The sequence below is a fragment of the Lathamus discolor genome, chromosome 1 (genome assembly GCF_037157495.1).
Source record: "Lathamus discolor isolate bLatDis1 chromosome 1, bLatDis1.hap1, whole genome shotgun sequence".
Lineage (NCBI taxonomy): Eukaryota > Metazoa > Chordata > Aves > Psittaciformes > Psittacidae > Lathamus > Lathamus discolor.
The window spans coordinates 68587691-68614978 of NC_088884.1; the positions used below are offsets into that span (position 1 = coordinate 68587691).

At 44.9% G+C, this 27288-nt stretch overlaps 1 protein-coding gene across 2 annotated transcripts; it reads right to left on the reverse strand.

Annotated features, from left to right (window-relative positions):
- Window positions 1-309: 309 nt before the first annotated feature.
- FAM83F (family with sequence similarity 83 member F) lies at window positions 310-26386 on the reverse strand. 2 transcript variants are annotated; one of them, XR_010612289.1, is made up of 7 exons: window positions 26335-26386; window positions 25393-25893; window positions 21559-21726; window positions 14013-14134; window positions 12716-13428; window positions 5796-7846; window positions 310-874 (listed from the first exon to the last, which is right to left on the reverse strand). XR_010612289.1 is itself a non-coding variant. In XM_065677692.1 (6 exons), exons 2-6 carry the CDS (start codon window positions 25846-25848, stop codon window positions 7782-7784), a joined length of 1524 nt encoding a protein of 507 aa, XP_065533764.1. In that variant the 5' UTR covers window positions 25849-25893; window positions 26335-26386; the 3' UTR covers window positions 3930-7781. The 2 variants fall into 2 exon arrangements, 1 of the variants encoding a protein (XP_065533764.1); XM_065677692.1 differs by lacking the exon at window positions 310-874 and having other exon boundaries at window positions 3930-7846.
- Between the last annotated feature and the right edge of the window lie 902 nt (window positions 26387-27288).

Consider the following 27288-nt stretch of genomic DNA (forward strand, 5'->3'; position numbering starts at 1 on the left):
TTGAAACAAGATGGAGCCTGCCTGGAACAACACCCTCCTTTTGGCTGCAGGGTACAGCATCTGTAGTTGGCGCCTGTGCTTGTCTGTCTCTCTCTTTGTTCTGGTGAGTCTGCCTCCTTGGATGCAAAGAGGAAGCTGTTGGTCATACTGTGCTGTCAGTAACTCCAGTGTAAATCCAGCGTAAACCCAGCGTAACCCCATTGGGTGCGGGGAAATTAACCTGGATTTGCAGAAGCGTAACTAGCTCTGCAGCTGAATTAGCATCTTTAAAAGCGGTTTGGAAATTGTGAGAAACCAGCAGAGACTGTTCCAACTTTTCCTTCCAGAAAACTTTTGATTTATTGAAATGCTGCAGTCATAAATACAGAACAAAGGAAGTGAATATATTGCAGTGTCCTCACTGTGAAAGGGCAATGGCAGACGCTTTGATAAACCAGGAGACGGGTCATTATTTCAGTGCAATGCCTGAATGTCTACCTACTGTACATGTCCAAAGTTATTTTTTAACTTCCTTCCTATGAGATTTATTAGGCTGTGAAGGAGAATCTCAAACAAGTGGTAGAATAATTTAGCAAGTCCCAGAAAAGGTACATTGGTGAACTGCCTTTCATCGTACTGAGGCAATGGACCAGAGGACCTAGTGGCCTTTTCCATTTCTAATGTCTATGATTATTACAGTTATACCTCAGGACACTAAACGGAGCCATTTTCTTCCTTTCAGTGCAGCAAAATGCTCCTAATGGCCATGCTAAATCAGAGCAATTGATCCTCCTGCAGATGTGTTGTGCACTTAGCAAGACGGCTAAAAATGATCCCACTTTGTTTAGATTTGCTATTTTCTGTCTCTGTAGTGCAAGTGCTCAGCAAAAGGAGTCTGCAAGCCAAGGGAAAGAATTTCTGGTAGGAGATTAAGGATAACTAAGGAAATGGTTGCATGACCTATAAAGAGAGGATCATAAATATTGCAACAATAAAACCAATAGCTCTTTCAAAGTTTAAATAGCTTTTCTTTTCAAACACTTGAGGTAAATGCCCTTTTCCTAAGGTTGTCTAACATCCACACCTTGAGATTTCACACCAAGTTTCACCAAATATACTGTAATTTCTCAGGGAGGCAGCTTTTTCTTTTAATTATCTTTCTTTGTGGAAGTGTCCCCTCCACAGAAGTTAGTCCCCAGCTACCTGGAAGTTCCTTACTGTTTCCTCTAGTGCTGAAGTTTCAGAAAACCCAGAGCATAATAATAATAAAATAGCTCCTGCACGTCTTAAGCACAAAACAAGGCAAGAAGGGGCAAGTACAGTTCTGCCCTTTATAACCAAGCCTGCAGCACTTACACCTTTTCTTGTGTCCTAGGGGGAACCTCAGACACAAGGGTCTTCCTACATCAACACTCAGGTATAGCACCTGTATTCTTCACAATCCCAAGAGTGCAAAACCCCAGACCTGGGCTGTTGCAGCTCTGTGGATACAGACAGCTGACATTCCTATCCCACGCGCACTGTTGGCATGGAAGACATAGCCGTTGTTTTTAATGCTCAATCCAGCTCAAGTAAGCAGCGTGCTCTCTCTTGTGTGCTCAGTTTTTCTGCCCATTCTCCATCTTCCCATTATATTGTATCCAGTTCAGGGGAGCCATAGGCTAATATGTTCCGCCCGCATATCAAAAGGATGCAGATGTTGCAGAAGGGTTCCCATTCCATTGTCATTCCATGTTCTCATGTTCATTCAGGTCTTGTGTCTTAGCCTTTGGCTTGGGAATACTGCTTTGGGTACTTTTAAATAAAAGGGAACAACACCTGCCATAGTACAAAGGCTGGAGAGTCCTGATATCAGTGCACTATCCTGCAATCAGTCTGCTCTCAGTCCGATTGCAGAAAGCAATATCCTTCCTGTAACAGCCACTCCAGTTCAGTAAATCACATTGCTGAAGAAACATGGGTGTTCACTGAGCCCACAGCGGGAATGTGCCAAATCCACCCCCAAGCCCATGCAAAATGCTGATCAGGCCACAGCCCACTGGGGAACACACTTTTCTTGCACATTGGAAATTTGCTCCTCAGAAGCATTTTTGCTTTAAGTAAGTTAAAAAGGCAAAGGACTGTCTGAATACAGTCAGTACTTACAAATGGAAAGTATCCTTAACTTGACCTCCCAGATCCTTCCCTATGCTGCTCTATGTATATGCATTAGTGAGCTCTCATTTTTATGTTCTAGTTTTCAGTCCCTCTATAGTAGCTACAGTCCTCGTTACTCACATGCTGTAGTTTGCCTCTATGCTTTCTGCATGAATTCTTGTGGTTGTGTTTTCCTGGTTATGTGCAATTTCACACATCCAGTGTCTATGAAATCACGGCTTTCAGCACTCCTCATCATCTAGAAGCTGCTGCTTTCTACCTGAGACAAGCAGCAGAGCTGTTTTATGCCTGCAGTTCTCCTACAAGTGACATATCTTAATGCTTCAGAAAAAGAAAGCAAACCCTAACAAGTCAGATGAAAAGGCAGAAGTTGATACTGCAGGCAGACAGGCTGGAAGGGGAGAGAGAAGCAGTATCAGAAACATCTTCAAAACTTGAGACGTGGACACATTATGCTACCAATTCAGGATACACCAGCTACTCTGCCCCTAACTTCTTCCGCAGACACTTCTCAGCTGCTGTCCCTTCCTTCCCTGTCTTGCTGAAAAGCATGGCAAGTTTGCCCACATTGGGATGCTGAGGTGCTGTACATTATGCTGGGGTTTTCCGTACCCTAACTCCCCAGTACACGTGCCCAGACTTGCAGGAAAGATCAGAAATAGGTGTTGTGCGAAGAGTTAGGTAAACATCTGCCAGCCTTGCTGCTCTTCAAAGATGGCTCCTACAGCCAGCTAACTGTGCTTTTCCTAAGCCTTGCTTATTAATGAGGATTCCCAAATTTGCATTTCCTCACCAGGCTAAGGACAGGGGATGTAGGGTGTAGGGACACAAAGAGGTCATTAATTCCTGGACTGCTCCCTGATTTTGCAAAAGCACAGACAAAGTGTCAAAAAACAAGAGAAAAATGTGGTATTGAAGTTGCAGTGAAGCAAGCGGAAGGACAAGTTTATATTACTTTCTTGGAGAGCCTCCCTAAAAGAAGTGCTGAAAAAGAGAAGGTACAAAGTGATGGTGCTAATAGTGTAACAAAAGAGGTTCAGGATCCACAGAGCACTGACATACCCTGTGAAAAGAGCTAGGATTAGATAGACTCCTCTTAAACAGTACAAATGCAATTGCTATGTGGTTTTAAACACTGAAAGAAAGGCAAAGATTTTGTTTACTGCAAGTGCTTTTTCATGTACCTTAACGTCCAGTGGTAAAATTGAGGCTGGATTTACTCTGAGACATGGTGAGGAATTTTAAAATAGGCTTTTGTATACACAAACAAAGGGAGCAGGGGAAACAAGCGCTTGGGAGTTACTTAAATGTCAAGGATTACACGGTACCAGGTGAAACCGAAATGTAGCAGAGGGACTCAGTTTCATAAATGAAATGTCACTGCTGATAGGTACAAATTATGTAAAAAAGATGGAAAGGGAAACAGAGGTGGCACTTTGTCAGATGCATTTATAGCTGCAGCAAGATACAGTTCAGTCGGAAAGAGAGCGGTAGTAAAAAATGAAGGAAAACTGAAGTGGACATCTGCTACAGCCTACTCCAGCAACTAGAGGGCAGGAATGAATTAGTCTGTCTTCAAAGTACTCAAAGCCACAGGACGCTGCACTTGCGGGGAATTTAGCTGCCCACACATCTTTTAACAAGCATGGCCAAACACTGACCAGAGATGTTCATGTGTTACACTGAAACCTGCTCTAATTCAGACAGTCAAGGTTCTTGACAAATAAGCAAGAAACCCCAAACGTAGCAACTGTAGCTGAGAAATTAAATGCAACATCAATAAACCAACTAGCTCAATGTAACATGGTAGAGTTTATTTGTTTGACTTAGAAAAGGTCTCCAGTGTAGCTCACTGGACACATACACATTAAATATACAAATGCATACCAAAGAAACCCAGAAGGCACACATTCAGTCCAGAGGCTCATTCAGAACCACTCACCATTTCATGCCAGAAAGAAAGAGCTGCAAACCACAGCTTCACTACTCTCTGTTCAAAACCAGGACCCATGGTTTTTCAGCCAGACAAGCGTAGGCCCCATGGTATGTCAGCCAGATCAGCAAACTGGGCGCACAAGCCAGAGTAAATGAGATCAGGAGAACCGGCGTCTTCTTGAGATTGTCCAAGATCAGGACACAGATGCCAAAGAGAGCTATTCTTATTCCTTAAAATGGCAGTGGAACAACAAATGTCTCCCCTCTTCCTCACCCCGCTGGGAGGGTAGTGACTTGGTTGCAAGAGGTGGCGTCTTGGGCAAGGACCAAATGACAACTCGTTTGAAGACTGCTGTACTTCAGCCTCTACTAGAAGACTTCCAACAGAGTTCATAACCACTACTTCTTGTCCCTCTGCCCCCCAGCACCATCAACCACATTTTATCTGAAGAGCGATAGAGATTCATTTTACAGGTCACAGCCTCAGGTTTCTAGCTCTCATCAAGAACCACAATTAGCAAGACTAGTCCAAATAAATGCGGTCATCTCACCCAGACTCTGATCTGTTGCCATAGGAGCAGCCAAATAGTCCAAGTTCAACTGATCTTATCTTCAGGGAAGAACAAGTTCCACCAGTGTCTGAAATATCCACTCTGGATCAGCAAGGCTGCATGCATCCCCAAAGAGTCACACTGAGTTTAAGGAGCAGATTCATATCATGCAAGAAAGCAAGCTTGCTCTCTCAAATTAACAAATCAAGTAGTGCGTGATAAGCCTAAGGAATTCTACTAGCCCCTGGAGTCAAGGCATGAGACTGACTGCTGTGACAGGAGAAGGAATGTGAAAACAACAGGTGAATGCTACCTTTCAAGAACTGGTGTGGCAACGAAGCTGAAGACAGACAGACTCATGAGACAAACGAAAGAGAGACTCAAACCAGATGAGAGAATCTTTCTGGAAAGGAGATCCTGTTAGTTGACAAGGTTAAAGAAAAGTGTTCTCATATCCGTCACAGGAAAGAGAAAGTAAAGCACGTTAATAAATAAGCACAGAAGGAAAGGAAGGGCAAGTGAAATCAGCCTCCTGGACTACTTCTGAAGTCACTCCACCCCAGATGAAGCAACAAAGACATAAAAACAAAGAGACACAGGACTTCCTGGAAAACCTGCCCATATATCTCAACATGGTACTAGTTAGTTAATTAACTTATTGCACAATTTAATAAAATAAATAAATACATTTAATGTCTGGGAGAACAAGGAAGCACCAGATGACAATGTTCGTATCAGAGCAAAAAACCAATGGAACAGTGTTGGCCAGATAAATTTCTCTCTGATCTCTGTTAACAAAGTGAAATAAATACAGGGAGAGAAAAGAAAAACTAAATAAAATCTCCCACGCATCTGGAGAATAACGGAATTATGGCAAAATGAAGCCATTTTAGACAATCCTACAAGCATACAGTGAGTGGCTTTTGGCACATGAGCCACAAACCTGAAGCCAACAGGCTAAGTCATGTATTAAATTACTTCTACAATCCAAGTGATGGTGTCATTTCCAACACCTCTTTTCTCTTATTACAGGAACAATTTTATAAAACACTGCTGGTAATAGGAGCTGACAGACCCAGCTGTAAAACTACAACTTGTTCCCAGAAGGCTATAGCGTAGCAAGCGTTTAACCCACTGATAGGGGAAGAGTATGTTTAAGAGAGGGCACAGTACCTTTGGTGTTTGAGATTCTCAAGACATTCCACAGAGTAAACCCAGAGCAAAACAGACCTGCTTGCCATTCAAGTTAAATATAGTTCCAGGAAAGGCAGTTAATCAATCAATCAATCAATCAAATTTTATCATCAATTACAGACAGCTGTTTCAGTGTAACAACCACTACTGCAACACAGCACCTCGAAGAGTCTTTGGAACAGCTTGCTCTGTGTTGGGAGTGCAGTAGTTGCCTTTGCTTTGAATTTTGTGTGCAGTGAAAAACACAGATGCTTTCTCTAAACAAAATGAAAACTAAACCTGTGTTTTTCTGATGTCTGGATAGTTGGGGTTTCTTTTTGGCAAGCAGGTATGTTAGTTTTCAGGTGTCTACCTGCACCTAAATAAATAAATCCTAATTGGATTTATTTTCCTTAGGTATCAGAAGAGGGCTTAAATACGACAGCAGAGTATGTAACTTAGATTGCAAGAAAGCAGAGTGAAACATCAATCCACACACTGAAGAAACAAAACCAACCCACTTCTACACTCTTATTAGTGGGTAGAACTGGAAAAGGGCTAGGAAACAAGAGAACAGAGGTGTCAGTCAGGTCCCATATAATGAATAGCTATGTATACCGTGAACCTGCAACTTGGAAAAAGTGATGACTGAGGACATATGACAGAGTTCTGTAAAATCACAAATGGCAAGGAGACAAGAAATAGGGGTCATCAGGAAAACCATTAAAACAGCCTAACGACAGTTCTTTTTCATACCATGCAATAAAGTCAGGGTTCACTGCCACAGAACACGATGGAGGCCAAAAGCAGAAAAGGATTATTTAAAAAAGGACTAAGTGCATTCATTAAGGCCAGGTCCAGAAGGAACTGCCAGTTCAGAAAGTCCATGGACTGCTGGAACAGTGTCAGAGAAAGATCTCTGTATCCAAGCTTTCTATTTTATGCTTTTGTGATCACCTGTTACTGGCTGTTCCTAGAGACAGGATAGCAGATTAGATGGCCTTTTGTCTGACTGCATGCAGTGCTTCTCATGGATTAAAGCTCTTGATTTTGGCATGATTTAGAGTTTGGAAAGGTTAACTTAAAAAAAGGAAAAAAAAAGAAAAAAGAAACATTTGAAAAGCTTGTATGCCTCCTGTGCTTCCTCTTTCAATCCTCAAAGACCTGCTCCTTAATCATTCAGTTTCCATGAATGGTAAAGTGTTGCTGAATTAGCAACAAACAGGATTTTGTAACAGCCACTCAAAGCTCCATTATTGCTCCCAGATCCTGCCCAGTCTCCCTTATAAGGCATTTCTCTTGACCCAGTCTCAGCTGCAGGTTAAACATCTGTTTTTATTCTTTACTACATTCTTGCTAGATCACTTTGTTTGACTGCTATATACAGTTAAGATACTAATCTGTTGGCCTCCACTAGCTAAACCTTTCTCCCAGACCACTCATTTCTGTGTGGGTAAGTGACAACGAGAATCTACAGGAAGACTCCTTGTGGACAAAAGATTACTACGCTGTCTGTAAACATTCTTATTTCACCCAGAATCTGCCACTTCGATCGGATTTAGCCTTCCAGCCAGTCAGACCAATACATTTCTGCAGTGCAGTAGAGTAAACAATGCAACACAGTCACTCTGAGTCTGTAGCTAGACAGACTGAAGTAGCAGCACAACTAAGTCAGAAAATCTCCTGCATTTATCTGGACACAGAGCAGGCTCTGAGACCAGTCATCACAGTTGCTTTTATATATAAAATATGTGTGCACACAGACATATGGACTAATACATTCATCACTCTCATTTTAGGGACCAACCATCCAAAGTCTATGCTTCACCCAGTACGTGTGCTTTAACTGGGGGTGCCAGGTGCATCCAGGACCACGCAGTAGCTTTACAGACCACTGCATAAGTATATGGCTGTAGGTTCAAAAGCGATCAAGAGGTTACTGTTCTAGCTTGTTCAGTCTTCAGTTTTCCAGACAACCCTTCCCAATCAAGATAACACACAGGTAGATTGTTTGTTTTTATCGCTCATAGTGGAGTTTGGACCCATGTTACCTGGAATGAAAAGAAGTGAAAGTAATGTTAATGTTAAGTAAATAAGGTCTTGATAAAATCTGGGCTCATGCTTCAAAACTCTCATGTTGTTTACGCTACACCTTGTGTTAGACTTAGTATTTCCTACTACTGTGAAATGAAGAGACATTAAAGTAAGAGCAAATCCAAAGTATGCTATGGAGAAAACCACTGGAGAAGCATTTCCAGGCTTTGGCCTGTACTCAGGCCAGCTTCAGTGATATTCTCATGTCCCAGTTGGCACTGAGAAACAGTCTGGCCATGACTTGGGTGGGAGGTTTTCCAAAGGGGGAGGTATGAAAAAAAAAGTCAGGTCACCTCATCCATTTGATCCCCACACATTCTCAGTAGAGGTCTTTCCATGTTCTGTGTCAAACATCTCATATACCAGTATTTCTACCATTTCCTTTGCAGGACAAATCCCAGGGCCCCAAAGTCTCTCACTTCAGTAGCAGAAGTACGCTGCCCCCATTTTGTATCATAATAGTTTTTTTCATTGCTCACTCTATGGATTCCTTCTCCATGCTCCCAGTATCTGTACTTTTCAGTGCCTGCATCTCCTTCATTACAGCCAGTTGTTGGCCTGGATGCCCCAGCATAGTTTCTTCAAGCACTGCAATAAAGTGTGTTTGCAGAAGCTTTTGCAAGTAAAGGAGCTCATCTGTGCTCTAAGCTCAGCGAGGCTTACCTATACTATACATTTACTACACATATACTTCCCTGGGCTTACCTATAGCCCACAGCAGTACGTACTGAGAGAGGCTGCCGTGTGGCTTGCAGTCACTCTGAACAAGGACAGACCCCACTCATGTATTTGTACAGAAGGAAGGTATGTGTACATCTCCCAAGTACTTGGAGCCAGTGGCCATTATGGAGTGAGAACTGGGAGGGAAAACTGCCACAGGTCATGGTGACATCCTACTGAGAAGTCTCAACCTTGCCAAGATAAGGCAGCTTTCAAGCCAAGCACTGCCTCTGAACTGGGCTTCAAGTGAATCATTTTTCATGTCACTCGCTTGTGGGTATTTGATCAATGTTTTCCTCATCCATAGGAGATGGGGAAGATAATAGCTTTCTCCTCTCCCCCTCCTTCTTTCCACCTTCCACACTGCAACTTCTTAATATCCACATGGGAGGCTGCAGCACAACTTGCCCTCACTTTTGCGGCTGCTTTGCACGCTACTGCCTCCTCCCCACATCTCTCCATGGCATTTTCTTCTACCTCCTGTCCCCACTTTGACCCACCCTGTATGTCACTACTAAGTTTATCATTACTCCTGTTTCAACACCACCCCTGTTCCTTTCCCTGTCTGTATCACACTCAAGATCCTCATGTTTACTTTCAAAAGTGTCTGTGCTCCTCTCTGCTTAATCTCTACTCCCAACTCCTTTATTGTTCTCACTGTATACTTGTCTTCTGACCTTTTTCTACAGATCCCGCTACAGTCAGAGCAAACACACTCCTTGTATGCACGCAGCAACATTCTCCTCTTCCTCTACAGAAAAGAGGCTGAAAATTCCAATTACCAGCTGTCCGTGATCCCACTTTGGCTGAAAACCACCACTGGTAACTAAGCAGCTATTTCTGCAGTACTGCCGTGCGCAGTGTAAATCCTATTCCTTGTTGCAAGAAGCACCCAAAAGCGAAACACAAAATCCTGCTATTAAGTATATATGCTCTGCAACCAGCGCTCATGAGGAGCAATTTGCTTACTGCAGGGGAGAAAACACGACAAAAAGCCGGTGCCTTCCAAAGGAACGCAGCTTTCAAACCTTTGCATTACTTCCCTGAAACTGCACACAGATGTCAGTGTCTTTGCTGATCAGAGTCTGCCCAGCAGCAGCTTAAAATTAACAAGATTCTGGTCAGGTTCAGAGCTGCTGCTGCTGCTGTTGTGTTCCTAAGCAGGCAACAGTGAAATTCAAGAGTTGTGTCAATTTGATGATGTGGTCCAAGGAACCCTTGTGAAACAAAGCACAGTCTGTGCAGTGTGCTAGAACACCACCTCAGGATGTTCATTTGGACGCTTATTCTGTGACATTACTATCTGTCGCCCTTGTATTTTCCAGACTCCCAATTCTGACTTGTAGGTATCCTTTTCTAGCATGCAAATACCGAGTCAGATTTTCAGACTGTCACAGAACACACTTTCATCACTTACCAGTTCAGATTCTCTTCATCACCATTTGCTCTTACAAGGCTGAACCTGACTTTTAGCCTACTTGAATAATGTCTTTCAATTACTCTGCAAACTGCTTGGGGTGTGGATCTGGTCTCTCTATGCATTTGCGAGGTGGGATGTGTCTCTGTGGTACTAGAGAATTAATAGTGACTTTGGAGGATGTGTGCACAGGCAGGCCCACAGGGCTTAAGTGTGCTGTTTAATCTTTACAAAAGGTAAGGGCAGCTATTTCAAACTGTGAAGCTCTGAATAATTGCATCCCAACCTGACTGCATACCAAGCACCATTCTCCTTCCTTCATTTCACGTCTTACCTCCCTTCTGTCACCCAGACTACGATAGCACCAGTTTTTACTAGACTTGCTCGAAGAAAAGTTATACTTTTAAAACTAAGTCACTCCTACAGTTACACAAGAACAAAGTGCCTCCTATTTTTGTCTTGAAGCCGGAATTCTATTCATGCCCATGTTCAAGAAATTTCGATTAAATCCTAATGAAGAATGTGCTACTGATTGAGTAGCTGCAGGATCTTCTGGGTAACACGTTTTTTAACTCTTCCTCATAAGCCTCCCTCTTCCTAATGTGCCCTCTGCCATCTCTACTCACGTGCCACTTTGGGACCGTTAGTTTAGAGAAACTTTCACAAACAGTGCAACACCCAAGCAATGATCTTCCTTCAGCCTTTTACAACACCCAATCACCGAAGTCTACTTACACCATGCTTCAAAAGCTGTGGAGTCTCCTACTGCCACCAAGAACAGGCGTTCTCAGTTTGCATAAAACAAGAAAATACTCGCATGGACTCCTTGGAAAGACTTACCAGGTGAGGAAGAGCACAGTGGGAAGGCTGGTGTGCTGGACCTTCCCTGCACCTGATCTCAGTTCTTCCCTCGTCATTACTGAAAGAGGTGTCAGCCTTCAGGAAGTGGCAATAAATAAAACCTGAACAGCATAGCACGATAGTGGCTTTCGGGAAATGGTCCAGACCTAGCATCAGACTGTCTGGCCCAGATCCACTGTGTTAAAAGGAATAGGGACATCCCTGCTGCCCAGAGTGTGCAATGCCCCACAAGGGGCCCCACTAGAGACATCAGTCTCTTTCGTGCCTTAATCTGGGCCTAATTTTAACATGACATTGCAGGAATGGTGGACTGTCTGCTTTAAAACAGCTGACAGTGAGAAACTCGGGGCATCTCCGATCCTGTAAAGTGCTGACAAATCAGAGATTACACAATACTCTGCTTTTGTCACTAGAGGGTAGTGCAAGCCCTCAGGTCCATTCCTCCGAAAGGAAATGCCCATAAACCTCCCTATAGGTCATCGAAGATACTGTTTTCCTGGCTCTGAGGAATGCGGCCCATCAGCAAAACCGCCCGTGCTCAAGCTTTAAAGCGATTTGGAGAGAGGACTTCTTTAGACCAGGGTTTCCTTCTGCCTTCCAAAATGCCAAACACAAATCCTAAATCATCTTAAACGAACAATCCATGCTCTCTGACAGTTCCTTTCTCATGTGTTCATTTGGCACTTTTGAGTCTGCGCTTCATTCCACCAGAAATATTTCCAACGACCTAATCAATTGCTGCTGTTGACCTTCCCAATACCGTGCTTTCGTTTTTGGTCTCTGGAGAATGTCTTTCCATTTCACATCATGGCAGTCTCAAGGGAATTCAGGCTCTCTGCGCCTGCATTTCGCATCCATCAGAGCACAGAACGGTCTGTGGCCAGACAAGTTGAGGAAAAATTTTCTCCCTGGAACTAGTTTATTTTCCTGCTGGCACAGGATGTATGGACACCTAACACAGCTCATTGAGAGAGGAAGACAACCAGGCTGAACAGTCCATAGATTTACTTCATTGTCATAAAACATGTAAAACCTTGGGAAGTTAGCTATGAACCCATAAATTGGGAGACATCTTTACCATTTATGTCTTCAACCAGATGAAGCCTTAGAAGGATGTAGTGAAAATATCAATCATGCATTCTATGATTAGCAAAGAAAGAAAAGTTGAGATCTAGTACTTCTCCATAGTTCCCATTTTCGAAACATTCTCCCTTATTTCAGAAGGTGATAAAGGAGCAAAATAAAGACTTCCACCTTTCTCCTCCACTCCTTGCCCTCTCACCTCAACATAAAAATGTTTTCCTCTCTTCTCCAGTTGTCACAGGAATCACATCCAACTAAACCCAAATAAGGAAAGGAAGGGTTACACTGAAAATCTGCCTGCACCCTGCTAGTCATGACAATAGTGAACATAGGCCAGCCTGGATGGGGCTTTGAGCAACTGGCTCTGGTGGAAGCTATCTCTGCCCATGGCAGGGAGGTTGGAATTAGACGATCTTCCAGTCCAAACCATTCTAAGATACTGCTGCTGTTTATTAGGGCAGTGCACTTCCTGAACTGTACACACAACCTGGTTTACATAAGGAAACGTTCACCTTTCTCTCCCTTTGTCCCATATCCGCTTGCTGAGAAGTATGGGAAAACATTTACATGAGAAGTACCAACTTTACAATAAAAAAGCCATTAAACTGCCTTCAACTTAAATTGCCTGTATCATTTGATGAAACTTCTACTCTTCTTTGATCCCACACATTTTAATGTAGAGGAAACAACACCACCTATCAGCCAGACTCAGAACAAGGGACACGGAGACAGAATATGCTCGTACCTGAGATGCCTCCAGTGCTCCGAACACTGGCACGGCCAATGCTGAGCTGCTCATATTCCAGTTTCATGTTCCCAAGATCTTCTCCTGAATGTCCTTCACTGGCAAAAGAGTTGGCCTCAATACTTGAGCCTGGAGACCGTTTGGCCTTGCGACTGAAAAGCCCACTGGCAAACCGTTTTCCTTGCTTTGAATTGGCCTGTGCATCTTCTTTCTTCACATCACGAATAGACTCTCTGGATTTGGATTTATTTTTCAGGTCCATGTGGAGCCGGGACAGCAGTTTCTGAGGGCTCCGATTCAGTTTGTTCAAGTTCTCCAGAGGTGGATCAATTTCTGGGAACTCTTGCTCCAATGTGACTAAGTCATTCAGAAACTGATTTAACCGTTTCTTTGACTCACTTGATTCCTCCTTTTCCATGTTCCCCTGATTATCTTGCCTGTGTCGTGAAGCCCAGAGCATCATATCACCACGGGTTGCGCCTGCCACTAAACCATACTTGGGGTTAATGAACTTCCGAGCCACAGTGGAGGAACGAAGGCCTGGCTTCCCAATTCCAAGAAGGAATGGGTTGGCAATACCCAGTTCCTTGTAGAAATTAACTTCCTCTGAGATGGCATAGAGCTCACGAAACTCAATGTCAAACATCTCCACATGCTGTCCTGTCAAGACTAGCAGGATGTTTCTGTCAATGTGTGATGAACTCCATGTGAAGCTGAAGGCAGGAAACAGAACCAACATTATATTTCTGGGTGCATTCTTGACCCAGCCCACCTAGTAATGCGTAAGATACTACATAGGAATATGCAGCATCGTGCCATTTGCCCATATGTCCTTGCCAAGATGGGTCAGGATGGATACATGAAGCTTATTACTGCTCTTCGTTAGGCATGCAGACTAGATCTGGAAGAAAAGGCCCCAGAACTCTGAAGGACAGTTTACCCTTTTTAAAAATCAACACTGCATCAACAGGAGGAACCCCCAGCATGGAAACCTCACTGAAGAGAACTGAGCACAGTGGCTGGTGGGGAGTCCTTGCAGACCACCACCTGATCCAGTATAGAACTATCTCTAGTCCACTGAAATGGTCCACTGGCTTGGGCATGTTCTGTTCTCTAAGGAGCAGCTTGTGCTCTATGCCACCTTCTCTGTTGTCCCACCCCAGTTTCTACACACACCACACAGATTACAGAGGCTGGAATAAGAAAGGGAATGATACAAAAAGAAGACTCTCAAGCAAAGTCACAGGCCATTCTTTACACAAAGAATATAGTTTTGCCTCATGCAAAAGCGACCCACCTGTATGATCCAGTGGCCACCTTTTCACCATCCACCATCAGAAATCGAGATGCCAGTGTGCCTCTGATCTTCCCTGCTGGCATGTAGAACCCAACTCCTGTCACAGAACGTATACGGATATTCTAACAGGGAGGTGAAAAGACCAAATGTCACAATAAATAGGGCAGAGAATGATATAATTGCCAGCTCCAAGTCTTAACATGTCACTCACATTATCTCACTACTTCTGGGACTACAGCTCATTTAGTGTCATCCACCAGAAATCAGAAGGGTTGCAGAAATAAAAGCATAGTGCCATAAGACCTGTTGTCATCCCCTGCCAAAGCAAGTCACTCCCCTCCATCAGTTTATAGCCCTGTCCAATGGGTCAGCATCTTTGTAACCCTGCCTGCTGTCTTCAGCTATTCATCTTAGCCCACTGGCAAAACAATGCTTTCAAAATCAAGTAATCCTGCATCTCCAGTCCTATGCTGTAGCTCAGAAAGCCCAGCCCAGTTCAGGGGAATGATTCAGAGGGAGCTCTGAGTCATGTCAGCACTCTCTAAATCCTGATCCCTACTCTACAGCACCCATGAGCTCTTCTCCAGGTTACATTAGCAGGACTACAAAACCAAGGAAGTTTGCAACATCTGTGCAAAGGTGTAAAGGACAGGGTTACTTGGAGGGTACTGTATGAGACAGGTGTAGATTAAGTTCTTTTTGTGCTTGTGTTGTGATTCCCATCAACACATGGCTTGACAAAACTGGGCAAATTAGAAGACTGGACAACTTAATTATTACGGAAGAGAGGAGAAAACAATTCCATTGTTCAAAAGATAAATGTTTCCTGTCTGATACTACAAAAGGAGAACCCTGACCTTTACAATTTTGCTATAAGAACCCCAAATAGAGTGTCCACCCAGATTCTCCACTATTCAACAGAGAATGAAAAAAAAGAACGTTTTCTGAACAAAAGGAGTGGGGTACATCTACCGATGTCCTGAATAGATCAGCAAAAATCTCTGAAGAGGAGAAAGGAAAAACTTTTCATTAAGTGCATGGAAGTAGCTAGAAAAATATCTCTCCCCAGACCTCCTGTCTCACAGCTTCTGGCAGGCAAACCTACAAGTAATGAAACAAAGCACTACTAGGCACAGAGAAAAAGCAGATTTAAGGTCACATAACTTTCATCAACAGATGTATGCCTGCACTTACTATAAGGATAGGTTTGCACGTATTGGGCCAAGCGTTATTCTGCTCATGGGTCCTGGCTACATGCGGCTAAATTGCCAAAATGTCCAACATGAAACAACACTGCTTCCCCCCCAAAACATTGTCAGTGTAAGTTTAGAGCAAATTATTATTATTTAGAGCACTCTGACACACAAATATAGACCATTTTATTCATTTGACCATCTGTTTCTGTAAGAATTCTTTTAACAATGAAAAGCTAAGAGGTATTGTGATCCGGAGTAATAAATCCAGGGTTGGGAGTCAGATAGTCCCAACTGTAATCACAGTTCTGATGCTATTCGCTGTGATGCTCTAGGAAAGTCAATTCGCCTTTGCCTCATTCTTGCTCCATCTGCAGAGCAGGAGAATCATGAGGATTTGGCTAATGCTAGCACAGCCTTGGATCCCACAAGGAGCTAAGTCCTATGATTATAAATCTCACTGACAGCTTAAATATTGATAGGCTATAGAAATCAACGTGCAGGAACGAGTGATTATAAGAATGCAGATCTCTTTCAAATAGCATTTTTCTAATTATAACTCTTACCTTTTGAATCTGCTCCTCTTCGCCCCATTAAAATACAGCAGTAGCAATACAAATTCTGACTAACAGTAACTGATGATACTACTATTTTGCAGTCATCTATTGCTTGATCTGTCTGGAGTCATGTGTGGGCATTAGCTAATTAATGCTCACAACACTGCTGAAAGTATTATTACCCTGTTTTAAAGATGAGGAGCCTGAGAGAGAAAAAGATGAAGTGATTTGCCCAAGGCCTAGCAGTGAGTCATATGTGTGGGATGTTGAATACAGGTTGGCTACAGCACGGGAGAAAGGGTGCCCCTTCCAGTATTTAGAATAACATTTGTAGCTGGCTGGCTGATCACCTGAAATAATTACTTTCCTTGCTGAGTAAAGCTGAATGCTGGATTGGCCAAATCATGGAATACTGACTGCAAGTGACAAGAAGGACTCTGTTTTTCAAATCAGTCAACACATGGGTCCTGTACCTTTGTGAATCAGGAAATACCAGCCTGTGTGAGCAGAAAGTTTCTGAGCATGTAACAAGTGTGGATTTTATCGTGTTTGTATGTTACATCATCTTCTTTCGGTGGGAATAAAGCATACCTGAATTTCTGCAGTAACTGAACTACATATAATCCTTAGAAAGACACAGAGGGGATAGAACCAAACAGCTGAATACATAAACTTCCTTGAACAAAGCAGGCACAGGAGTGCATAAATACCTCTTGAAATGCAGAAAACAAGCACAAAGTCATATAAACATCGAGTCACTTAGGTTATTTGTATAATGTTTTCTGCCTTGAAGAAACACGGAGCATTTGTAGGTTGATACATCAAGCTGTACAGAGGAGGAACAAACCCGGGTTCATGTACGATAGACTACACAACAACAACAGAGGAAAGACAAATATAAATGAGGTGATACTGCAGCTATTTTTGGGGGGGGGGGGGCACGACACACTACTGTTACAATAGTAATGAATATTTTGAGTGGATGACCAGATAGTTCACCAGATAGAAGTGACCCCTCCAGATTTGTTATCCTTGCAGAAGCCTGCTTGAGATTTGTCATATCTTGGCTTATGGAAGCTGCAACCTGCATTAAATGTCCGCATTTACTTTACACAGGCTTGCACCACTCCTCATCACAAGCAGTGACTAACGTCTCCCTGGCAGCAACTTACTATGAACTAGTAAGAGTCAAGCCTGACAGAGCATCTTAATACAAAGAGTGAAGGAATCAGTCTTTCTTGCTTTATTGTGACACACTTTTAAAGCTCACCCTGAATCCACGGAGAGATAAATTAGACCCAGTTTAGAAAGGTTGTGTTGTGACTGACACTTTGTTGTTATCACTGGACAGACCTGGGCATTAGTGCTTACAGCTGGGGGTGAGTTGGGAGGCTACTCAAGACAGACCCTAAAAGGAAGCATTTTAAGTACTTCCAAAAAGGAATCCTGTGTGTACTCTTCCTTTTAAAACAACTGCTGATATATATGACCTTTATTTCAAGTTGTGATGGATGGCATGAGCAACCTCTAAACTAACAGACAAAAGCAGTAGCCGATAGATGACAGTGACTCAACAGACCCTTACACTGACTGTGGGTTTCCACAATTTTTCCACAATTCCACATTGAATGTGGAGATCCCCTTTCTGCTGTCCCTGGAAAAATCAGATCCCTTCAGTCAACAGAATTTGTTGGGACAGCTTCTATCCTTCGTTTTCTTGTACTACTGCTTCACCCCACGTGTTTGCTGCAAACAGTTCTGGAAAAGGCATGCTTGTTGACAAAACAGTAAAACTTGCAGGTATTCAAATCATAGAATCACAGACTGGTTTGGGTTGGAAAGGACCTTAAGATCATCCAGTTCCAACCCCTCTGCCATGGGCAGGGACGCCTCACACTAAACCATGCTGCCCAAGGCTCTGTCCAACCCGGCCTTGAACACTGCCAGAGTTGGAGCATTCACCACTTCTTTGGGCAACCTGTTCCAGCACCTCACCACCCTCACAGTAAAGAATTCCCTCCTTATATCCAATCTAAACTTCCCCTGTTTAACTTTGAACCCATTACCCCTTGTCCTGTCACTACAGTCCCTAATGAAGAGTTCATTCCCAGCATCCCTATAGCCCCCCTTCAGATTCTGGAAGGCTGCTGCGAGATCTCCACTCAGCCTTCTCTTCTCCAGGCTGAACAGCCCCAAGTTTCTCAGCTTGTCTTCATACAGGAGGTGCTTCAGCCCCCTCTTTATCCTTGTGGCCCTAATATATAGAAATACTGATAAGAAATTCCAAAAATGAGGGAGAAGCTTTTAAGAGTTAAAGAGTTTAAGAGAAGTTTTAAGAGTGAAGTGAGGGTAGGAATTCCTTACATGTTGGAAAAATGAATGTAAAAATTAACATGAAGGTGAAACTTCCTGCAAGTAACTCATTCCCTGCGCTTGCTTGGAGCTCTAAGTGAACTCCCTGTCTTTGAGCAGGAGTGTCTGTTACTGCGGTCTTGATTAGCAGAAGCTAATCAAGAAGGAGAACTCGTCTGAAAGATGGTAAGAACAGCCACCCTCAGATCAACTAAAAGAGAATTTGTGTGGGACTATGAATTTTGTAGTTGAGTACTTCGATCCATTGTGATCTCCAAAGAACACTCTTGTTGTGACTGACACTTTGTTATCACTGGACAGACCTGGGCCTAACAAACCTAACAAAGGTCTGGCAAACCATGTCCTGTAGGCTCAGGAAGCCAAATGACTTGTACACACAGTACATGCTCTTACTAACAGCCCAGCATGAACGGGCCAGTGGTTGAACTTCAGTGTTTGTTTAGTGATCTCTGGCCTTCAGACAAACACTGAGGTTTTCTCATTTCATGCTTGGAGTCAGTAAACAACTTTTTGTCTTTTGTTTTGTGAGGCACTGTCTTCCTACAGCAGTTTCCCTCCTGGGAGACTGTCAGCAGATCATGATACTTTCCCATCCCAAAATGATACACTAGCCAGGAATTTTGTGAAAATGCCCAGCACTGTATATAGACAAAGGGGCAAAATCCAGCACTAACAGTAAATCTCCCTGTATTAGGACCGTTGAAGTATTCCCTCTGTGCTGCATGAACACAGCAGTGGAAACAAAAGTGCGGGAATCAGTGAATGATCTGAGCATCTGGTGGTGACAGAAGACAGAATAAGCATCCTCGCCCTGCAGCAATGACAGCTCATGGTAGCATGTCATCTCTCTTCCTCTTCCCCTGGGATCCTTTTCCCTGCCTCTAAACTTTAAAGTTACATCCCATATTGCTGCAACTTTCTGAGGAAAAAGCCTGTATTGTCCAAGTATTCCAAAGGAACGGTGGGAAGGCCAGGAAGGATACTAGTGGCCTGCTGGTGAAAATCTTTTAGAAGAAAGCAAAATGATTACAAAAAAGACTGTGTAAGGAAAGAATGTTTTCCCTGATGCTGAAAATCTGGCGGGGGGGGGAAGGGGGGGGAATCATACATCAAAGCAGGTACCAGAAGAAAGAAAGTCATAAATAAAGAATGGGTGAATGATAGAGTTAACTGCACTAGAGTTTCTCATTCTTCCTCAGCAATTCCAGCATCATCTGTGATCAGTGTGGGACAAAACGATTCTGCCTGAGCAAGACCAGAGGCCCAGCTTACTGTCTTTTAAAATCTGGGTCTTCAACACCAAAAGATCAAAATGACCCTCAACACATTCCATCAATGAGGTGGAGGTGGGGGAAGTCATGAAGGGGAAGCCTTAACCTTGCTTGAGATTCCCTGGGTATCTAAAGCCTGGTGATTCAGGGCAATCACTGTATGATGACTTCTGCCATACTGACCCAAGCAGCAGCATAAATACATCCAAGGCAGCCTTGGGCAGGATACTAAGAAGCCATCTTCCCTGAGAGGCAAATGACTTGTTTCCCCTTACAAGAAGACTCTTCCCAGACCTTCCATAGTACTATAAACAGGAATAAACTGCACTGACCTTAGCAAGATTAGCTAAAGCCTTATCCACACCGGAAAAGAAATACAACTACCTTAAGGGCAATTTAAGATACAGTCTGAGATAGCTGGGAAGGAGGGCAAAAAGTTGAAGGACAGCAGTCTGCGGGTTGGAGCTCTGCAGAAATGTGAATAACTAGGTCAAAAAAAGAATGTTAAAAAGTCCTTTGCAATGGATATCCCTCAGCTCAACTTAGCAGGAGTCTAATCAAAAACATATCAAGGGCTGCTGTGAGAGAAGGAAAGCACAGAAAGAGTTTTCTCCTGCTATTGAAGACATCAGTTTGAACTCTACCTCTTTGGAAAGGGTAACACAAGCAGGCTGCTACAGGACCTAGTCACTGCTTTGGCATGTCACTGGATAATTGGTTTTGGAAGGTAAAGTCTGGGTAGATACCTATGGAGAAAGAGGTAGAGGAAAAGCAGAAGGGGGCCACTTCCTGTTTAAAAATGGAGAAAGCAGACAAAATGCCAGGGCATCTTTTCATTCACTCTATCCAGGACTTAAAATATGCATACTGAAGGCACCATTCCTATACATGATGGACACGGAGAGAAAAGTACTGGGAAATGGGTACCAGAGCAAAAGGAACTACTGCTATGATTGCACAGTTTTGTACCAAAGAGATTCAAGCCTAAGCCACAGAATACCCCTGAAGCTTGAAAAAGGTCTGTCTTGCTTTCAAAGACAACAGAGGAAAGAAAGTTCTATCTCTGTTTTGGAGAAAGATGAGAAAGCTGCCTGGCTGGATGTCTTTCTTGATGAAGTACAGAAACTCAGAGCAGAGTGATAGTTCACAGGAGCACTGTTCAGATATATGCAAGTAATTTTCATCCAGAACTAAGATGATTCTCCTAAAATGGTTAATATCAGAGAATCATATAATAGTTTAGGTTGGAAAAGACCTTAAAGATCATCAAGTCCAACTGTTAACCAGTATGAGCCTCTATAATCTTTGGAGCTTTTTGAGTTTTGGTTGTGGATTTGTTTTTCAACTATTAATTGAGTGTTTATGGAAGATCTGGCCTTCCTCCAGGCAAAAAGGCTTTATTCCTCCCCCCATCCCCGCTGCTCGGAACAGTTGGATCACAAGAGGGGAGAGTCTGGCATCGCATAGGTTGTTTCCCACCTAGCAACTTTGTCAGTATTCAGAACAAGTCTGTAGTAGTGACAGTGACTAAAAAACATGAAAAAGGCAAGGAATACACCACTAACTATAAACACACAAAGGATTTCAGTCAGTATGTAATGGAATGAGATTCTACTGAGGCTGCTGCTGCCAGCCAAGCTAGGCTGACGACTCAGTTGTGCTGCATGTACTATATGAAGGCATACTCTGTTATGGAACTGGGGAGCAGCTATGCTCCTCAGGCCTTTATGTGCTCAGGCAAAGGAGGACTGCAAGCTCATTCACTCCCAGCTGATCACTGCTGGATACGAAAGTCTTGATTTCACAGAGTGTATTTGTCCTATAACTGCGATCCATGCAGACAACAACTCATAGTGCTACACCAGACTTCAGTTTGAATCCTTGCAAACAGGAATTTACTCAGACAATTTTCTTCCCAAACAGGAATTTTTAGGTCACAAGGTCTCAGGTGAAATGCAAAAAATCCAAATCTTTCCTTTCTCTTTCTTTCTGTATTGGCAAGCCACTCTCTTACACCTCCATGTTCCATCAACCCCTGTCTAAGTGCTTTGATGTGACTTGCAGGAAGACATGTGTTTGCCTGTCTGAGTGAATTCCAAGCTTCATTACTCCTGACCTGCAGGAGCTGATGACTCGGTATTGAATATCTTACCCGGATCTGTAAGTCACTGAGGTCAAGGCATCTGCACATTTCCAGGAAGAGCTTCACACCCTCCTCATCTAGGATTATGTAGACTGGGATCCAGCGCTTATATGCTGCATCAACAATATCACGGAAGATGTCCCGGTCTGTAAATACGTCCATGACTACTGCAATAATCTGGAAACAAGAAGAGAGTAGAGAGACAACCGAATAAGCTATTAGGAAGTGAAAGGGATCCACATCACACTGGTGCAAAAAAAAAGCAGAGCACAGATACGAGAATATGGAGGAGGAGGGTATAGGAGAAACAAAAGTACAGGGATGTACATGCCCAAGCACTGCCGATAATCTTGTAATTTTCTGGTTTGGCTCCTGCTGCACTTTGGAAGGAACTTAATAAATATCTTTGAGATTTCTCCTTCTTCTAAGGGAAGATGGAATATTTCAGCAGCCTGGGGAATGCCCAATACCTGATTTCTCCTCCGTATTGTGAAACTTTTGTTGCCTCTGTACAGATCCACTTAAATCAAAGAACACCACTGAAAATAGATTGAAAAATAAGAGTGAAAAACACAGCTCTGACACTTACTCAGAAGGTGACTAATGGAAGAATGAATGTGCTGAGGAACCAAGGCCTGAATCCTCAGCCATGATGCATAATCCAGACAACAAGAGTTTTATTTTCCTTTTTTCCCAGTTCCCTGTAAGAAATCTGCTCTCAGGGGAATGGCTGGGGAATGTCTTACGGAGCTTAAACATAAACACCTCGTATTTGTCAGGAAGGGACTGCGGTGAGTATTCAAGATTTGGAGGCAAAATGATCATTCCTCCTCTTCGCATGTATATTTTTTTCTGGTACAAAACTATGCCTCTTTCCAGGCATAGATTTTACATAAAAACAAAAGGCTGCACTGACGTGACAGACAAGCCTGAACATCCATAGGATGAGTAACGACAAAACCAAGAAGGTTCTGAGCAACTTTAATGCTGAACTTAGATGTTTTGTCATTCTTCTCCCTTTCTCATGCTGACAGCATGCTGGGAAGAGCTGCCTTAACTTCCCAGGTGCTGGGGTCACAGTGACAAGCCCAGGCTGTGGTGAGGATGGCACATCCAGGTGAATGGAGCTGAAGACTGGATTGAACAGTGGATTTTCTTCACTTGAAATTTGGAAGAAGTGCAGCTGAAGTTGAAAGAACCCCCTATGGGAGGGGGAATAATTCTCACCAGAGACTTCTTTCCTTTCAAAAATGCCCTTGAACAAATTGCTTTTGGGAAAGTGATGCCACGGTAAACCCCTACTGTGTTTGCTGAGTCTCTGCTTGTAGGGCCAACAACAACCAACACATCTGCTCTGTCAGGCTCCTTCTGTCAACACTGCTTATGCAAGCTTTTCTTTGTTAGAAAAAGGAAAAAGAGCTGACATTGTGGTCATGCTCATTATTAACACGTAAGTTCCCGATACAGGTGAACTACAGTGGAGCTACATTATACTACTACTAAGCCCCCATATAACTTTTGCTAGGCAGAACTGGATTTCAGGTCCTGCCTTGGTTCCCACTTCCCAGCACAAAGCAGCAAGATGCAAGGAATGTTAGCAGAAGCTCTAAAAATTAAAATACAGTGAACTTTTGCCACTTTATTCCTGCCTAACTTCATATACAGGCAGATTATAATTAAAGGCATGAACAGTTTATGCAGTAATTCAGGGCTGTTATGCTCCTGCTCCCCTCCACACACTGTGGTATTGATGTAGTGATTTAGGAACAAGAATATTAATTTGAAACAAGAACATCCACGTAGAGAACTGATCAAGAATTGAGAGCAGAAGTGTTGCTTTCTTTCCATCCCTTCCATTTGCAATGAGTTCAATGACTGCAGAAATTACAACGTGTCCTGGACAAACCGTTAATTGTTGGTACTGGCCTTACGAGTGGATGGTTCACTCCGGGCTTTGGGGCCCTGGACCAGTTCAGGCTTCTTTGCAAGACTGTGAATGAAACCCATGCGAACTGCAGTCCTGCTCGAAAAGCAGATGAGCTGCCTTGCAGATGGCACTTCCAAGCCAGCAAAATGTGCAGTGGGCAGCCCCTGTTGTTGTCTTCTCATACCCTTGCCACAAGATTACCTAGGAGCATTCCCAAGTACAGCAAGTCAGAGCATGAGTGTCTGCCCCTGCAAGAGGTTTTCCCCATTTCTCTATCTATCCCATGGATAATAAACTTATCTATTAGGCCCATAGGTGTGCCTAGCTCTTCATAGATACGTGAAGATTGGCAAGCATTAACTTGCCAATCTCACTGCAGCAAGGCAGCTTAATTAACATATGTTTGTAAAACACTGATGATAAGCCACCCACAGACATGTGCCACATTACTAGTATCTGTTTAGACCCCCCCAAAAAAAACAAAACCAACAAAACCCCACTCTCCTCTGCTGAACTAAAAGCTGCTACCTGGAGACTTTTAGTGTCCAGGGCCAGCTCAGCTAAACACAATACGCATAGTTATCATGAAAAGGACCATTAAACACTCAATGGCTGTTAAACATGAAACCACCTTTGGGCTGGGAGGGGCACAGTTTGTCCAGTCAGTGAGAAACATGAAAATCTACAAAGGAATTAATTATTTCCAGGTGCCAGGCGCAGCAGTTTCCCAGTGCTTTCCCAAATGCCTCTACAGTCGGTAGAGGCATTTGGAGCAGCGCAAAGATGATCTGACGTTGCACTAAATAGGAGCATGAGGATTTTACAGCTTCTGGCTCTCGTATACGACTGATCGCATCAGTCACTGAACAGGACTTTGGGGTGTGCACGTACTTTTGTGAGCAGGGAGCCGTGAAGCTCACCCGCTGGATTAGTTAATGCCTCTCTGGAAGTTTTCAGTGTTTCCCAGCAGATTTGGTTTTAACAAGTCTTGCAAAAGTTGTGTGTATAGTGTGTGCTGGCGGGGACAAAGAAAGGGGGGATGAGGCAGGTGGAGGAGGAAATCACTGCTGCATTAGCAGAAGAAAAACCAGAAAGCAGAAAAACTAAACGCAGGAATGAGTCTGCTGGGCTGTTAGCCCCCTTTCCCAGGGGGGATGTCAGCCCTGAAGGGGATCTGTTCTTGGGTGGTCTTCCCTGGAAATTTCACCTACACCTAGAAAAAACCTCCTCATTGCCCCCTCCTATCCAGCACAAGCTCTTGTAGCATCGTGGCTAGTTTGTTTCCTTGCCGTGGGTGCTCTGTCACCACTAACAGTCCTTTCCAGCCAAAGATAAATAGGAGGCACAGCCACATATTGTCTGGCTGCTCACAGTCCGGGCTGGATAGTGTTGAGACCACAAAAAATAAACGTAATAAACCACCACTCCATAACCACACTCGCTGCCCTGTGTTTAACTAGGGATACCTGCACATACAGGTTGGACTTGATGATCTTAAAGGTCTTTTCCAACATAGCTGATTTTATGATTCTACAAGAAGGCTGGCCATGACAGCATCATAACCTGCCTTCCCCTGAGTCAGAGGATCAGAGTGGTGCAGAACAAAGCAAACCACCAACCAGTCTGGGGGCTGGGGGATGTGTAAGGGTTTAACCCCATCCTGGGCATCAGCTTTGGCAACAAGTGACTGGCAACAAACTGCAGGGAGAGCCCTGCCTGGCGGACACCAACCAACTGGAGTGCGTACGGAAGGGGCCAAAGAGGAAAGCCTGGCCATGGTGGGTGAGCTATTGCCTCCCTTCCACCCCGCGCGTCCCCAGCCCAAGCCCTCCATGCAGGCAGCCATGGCCCAGGCGTGAAGGCGGGCAGGGATGCCCCGTCGAGGGCAGCAGCCTCACGTGTTGGCCAGGCCCTACCTTCTGTGCCTGCTGGATCATCTCCCGCACCACCTCCTTCACGTGTGGCGCACCCTCCTCCTTGCGGGGGTGCGTGAAGAGGGCCACCCGGCTGATGCCCCGGTAGAAGGTCTTGTCGGTCCAGCCCAAGTCCAACGGGGGCACCTCCGTGTCCGAGCACTCGGGCCAGTAGGCCAGCGAGAGGGTCTCTCCGCCGGGCCCCCGCGCCACCTTGCCACCCTCCGCGGGGTCGTCGTACCCCCGCCATCCGCTCCGCAGGGCCTGCAGCTCCCGGCTGGAAAGAAAGTCGCGGAGCTGCTCCTTCCTCAGCGCCTCCCGGTAGGCCGCCTCGCCCCGGGTCACCAGTGCCTCCAGGGCCCGGCGCTGCTCCTCGCTGTAGTAAAAGCGGGCCTGGGCCTCCGTCACCTTCTCATTGACGTGCAGCTCGTCCAGCAGCAGCACCTGGGACTCCGCCATGCCGCCGGCTCCCGCAGCGCCGGCCGGCCGCGACGGGACGGGACGCTGCACACGGAGGGAAAGGCAGTGCCGGTACCGCCTCACCTGGCCTGCCCGAGCCCGCCCCGACGGGTGGGGCGGCCTCGCCGCCCTGCGCCGGCCCCGCACCGGCCCCGCACGCTCCACACTGTCCCCTCGGCCCTACCCCTGTCCCGGAGGCGGCCCCGAGGCGGGGTGGGACAGGGGTGGCAGTCAGCCCGTACCGGGGTCCTTGCCCGGGGCGCTTGGAGGAGGAGCAGGCCTGGGCTCAGGGTGCAAATACAGAAGAGTCTTTAAGAGAGGTTCTCCCCCCTTTCTCAAGAGGTGGCAGCCAGCCGGGGGGTGCTCATGGGGGAAGGAGGAGGGCCGCGAGTAGGACCGGGATGGGGCCAGAGCACCACGGTGGCTGCAAGCCATGGCCGGTGGGCTGCAGCGGGCCGCTAGCCAGCCCTCTCCAAACCCACTTACAGAGCAGCAGCAGCAGCAGCTCAGCGGCTCCAGAAAGGCAGGAGGTGGGCATCCTGTGTACAGATGGGGAGACGGCAGAGCGGCTTGCCCGAGCCCGCGCAGCAGGCTGGTGTCAGAGCAGGGAACAAACCAGCCATGGTCCTAGCTCTGGCTGGGAGCGTGAATAAATACCCGCAGCTCGATGCATGCATCCCAGCTGAGAGGCTAGGGGCTGTAATGTTAAATTACGATTTCTGCGTGCTGTGTGATAGTTGCTAGGGGCCCTCATCTAGATCCAGGCCCCGCTGCGGTTTGCAGTGCACACAGGCTGAAAAGCAGGCTTCGCCCTTGCAGCCCAGGAACAAAGCTGGCAGGGATAAGCAAGGAAATGGGGATAAAAGCAAGGCGGTGGCGAAATACTAGGCATTTGCAGCGCTTTACACGTGATTAGCCCTAAGTGCTCACATGCATGAAAAAATTGAAGGGACAGAGCTGCTGGAGGTGTTCTTTGCCTCCTCTTTATAAGCAATCACCTGCTCTCAGTGTGAGTTAGCTTAAGAATCCAAGGATGAGGTGGGGCATCGGAGCTCATCCTGTGCTGTTCCTCCCCTTTAGGTAAAAGGGAGAATTTTAGTATTCCAGCCTGTCAGCAGTAGCTTTTCCTAGCATGAAATTAACTTAAAATTTGAAACTGTACTTTGCAGAGGTCTGCTCCTCCATCAACTCCCCTTTAAAAACTAATTTCAATATAGGTCCTTTTAGCCCGATTTCTGATGCAAATGAGGCTTACGTGGTCATGGTGTTTGCCCACTGGCCAATTTTGAACAAGTTTGGCAGAAGCATAATGGCATCCCTGCAGGTTTTGTGAACGCAAACGGTCTGAGAGCAAAAAAGGGACCCTGTCACAGTCCCCAACAGGGAAAGTTACAGCGTGGGTTCACGCCTTGTTATACTGCAGATACTCCCTAAAGGTGA

Excerpts from the sequence above, each read along its gene's own strand:
- FAM83F (XM_065677692.1), bottom strand. The coding sequence starts at position 25,848 with ATGGCGGAGTCCCAGGTGCTGCTGCTGGACGAGCTGCACGTCAATGAG. Across the intron at positions 13,429-14,012 it reads GTGGCCACTGGATCATACAG|CTTCACATGGAGTTCATCAC; the intron begins GTGGGTCGCTTT and ends TCCTGCCTTCAG. Across the intron at positions 7,847-12,715 it reads GAGCACTGGAGGCATCTCAG|GTAACATGGGTCCAAACTCC; the intron begins GTACGAGCATAT and ends TTTTCATTCCAG.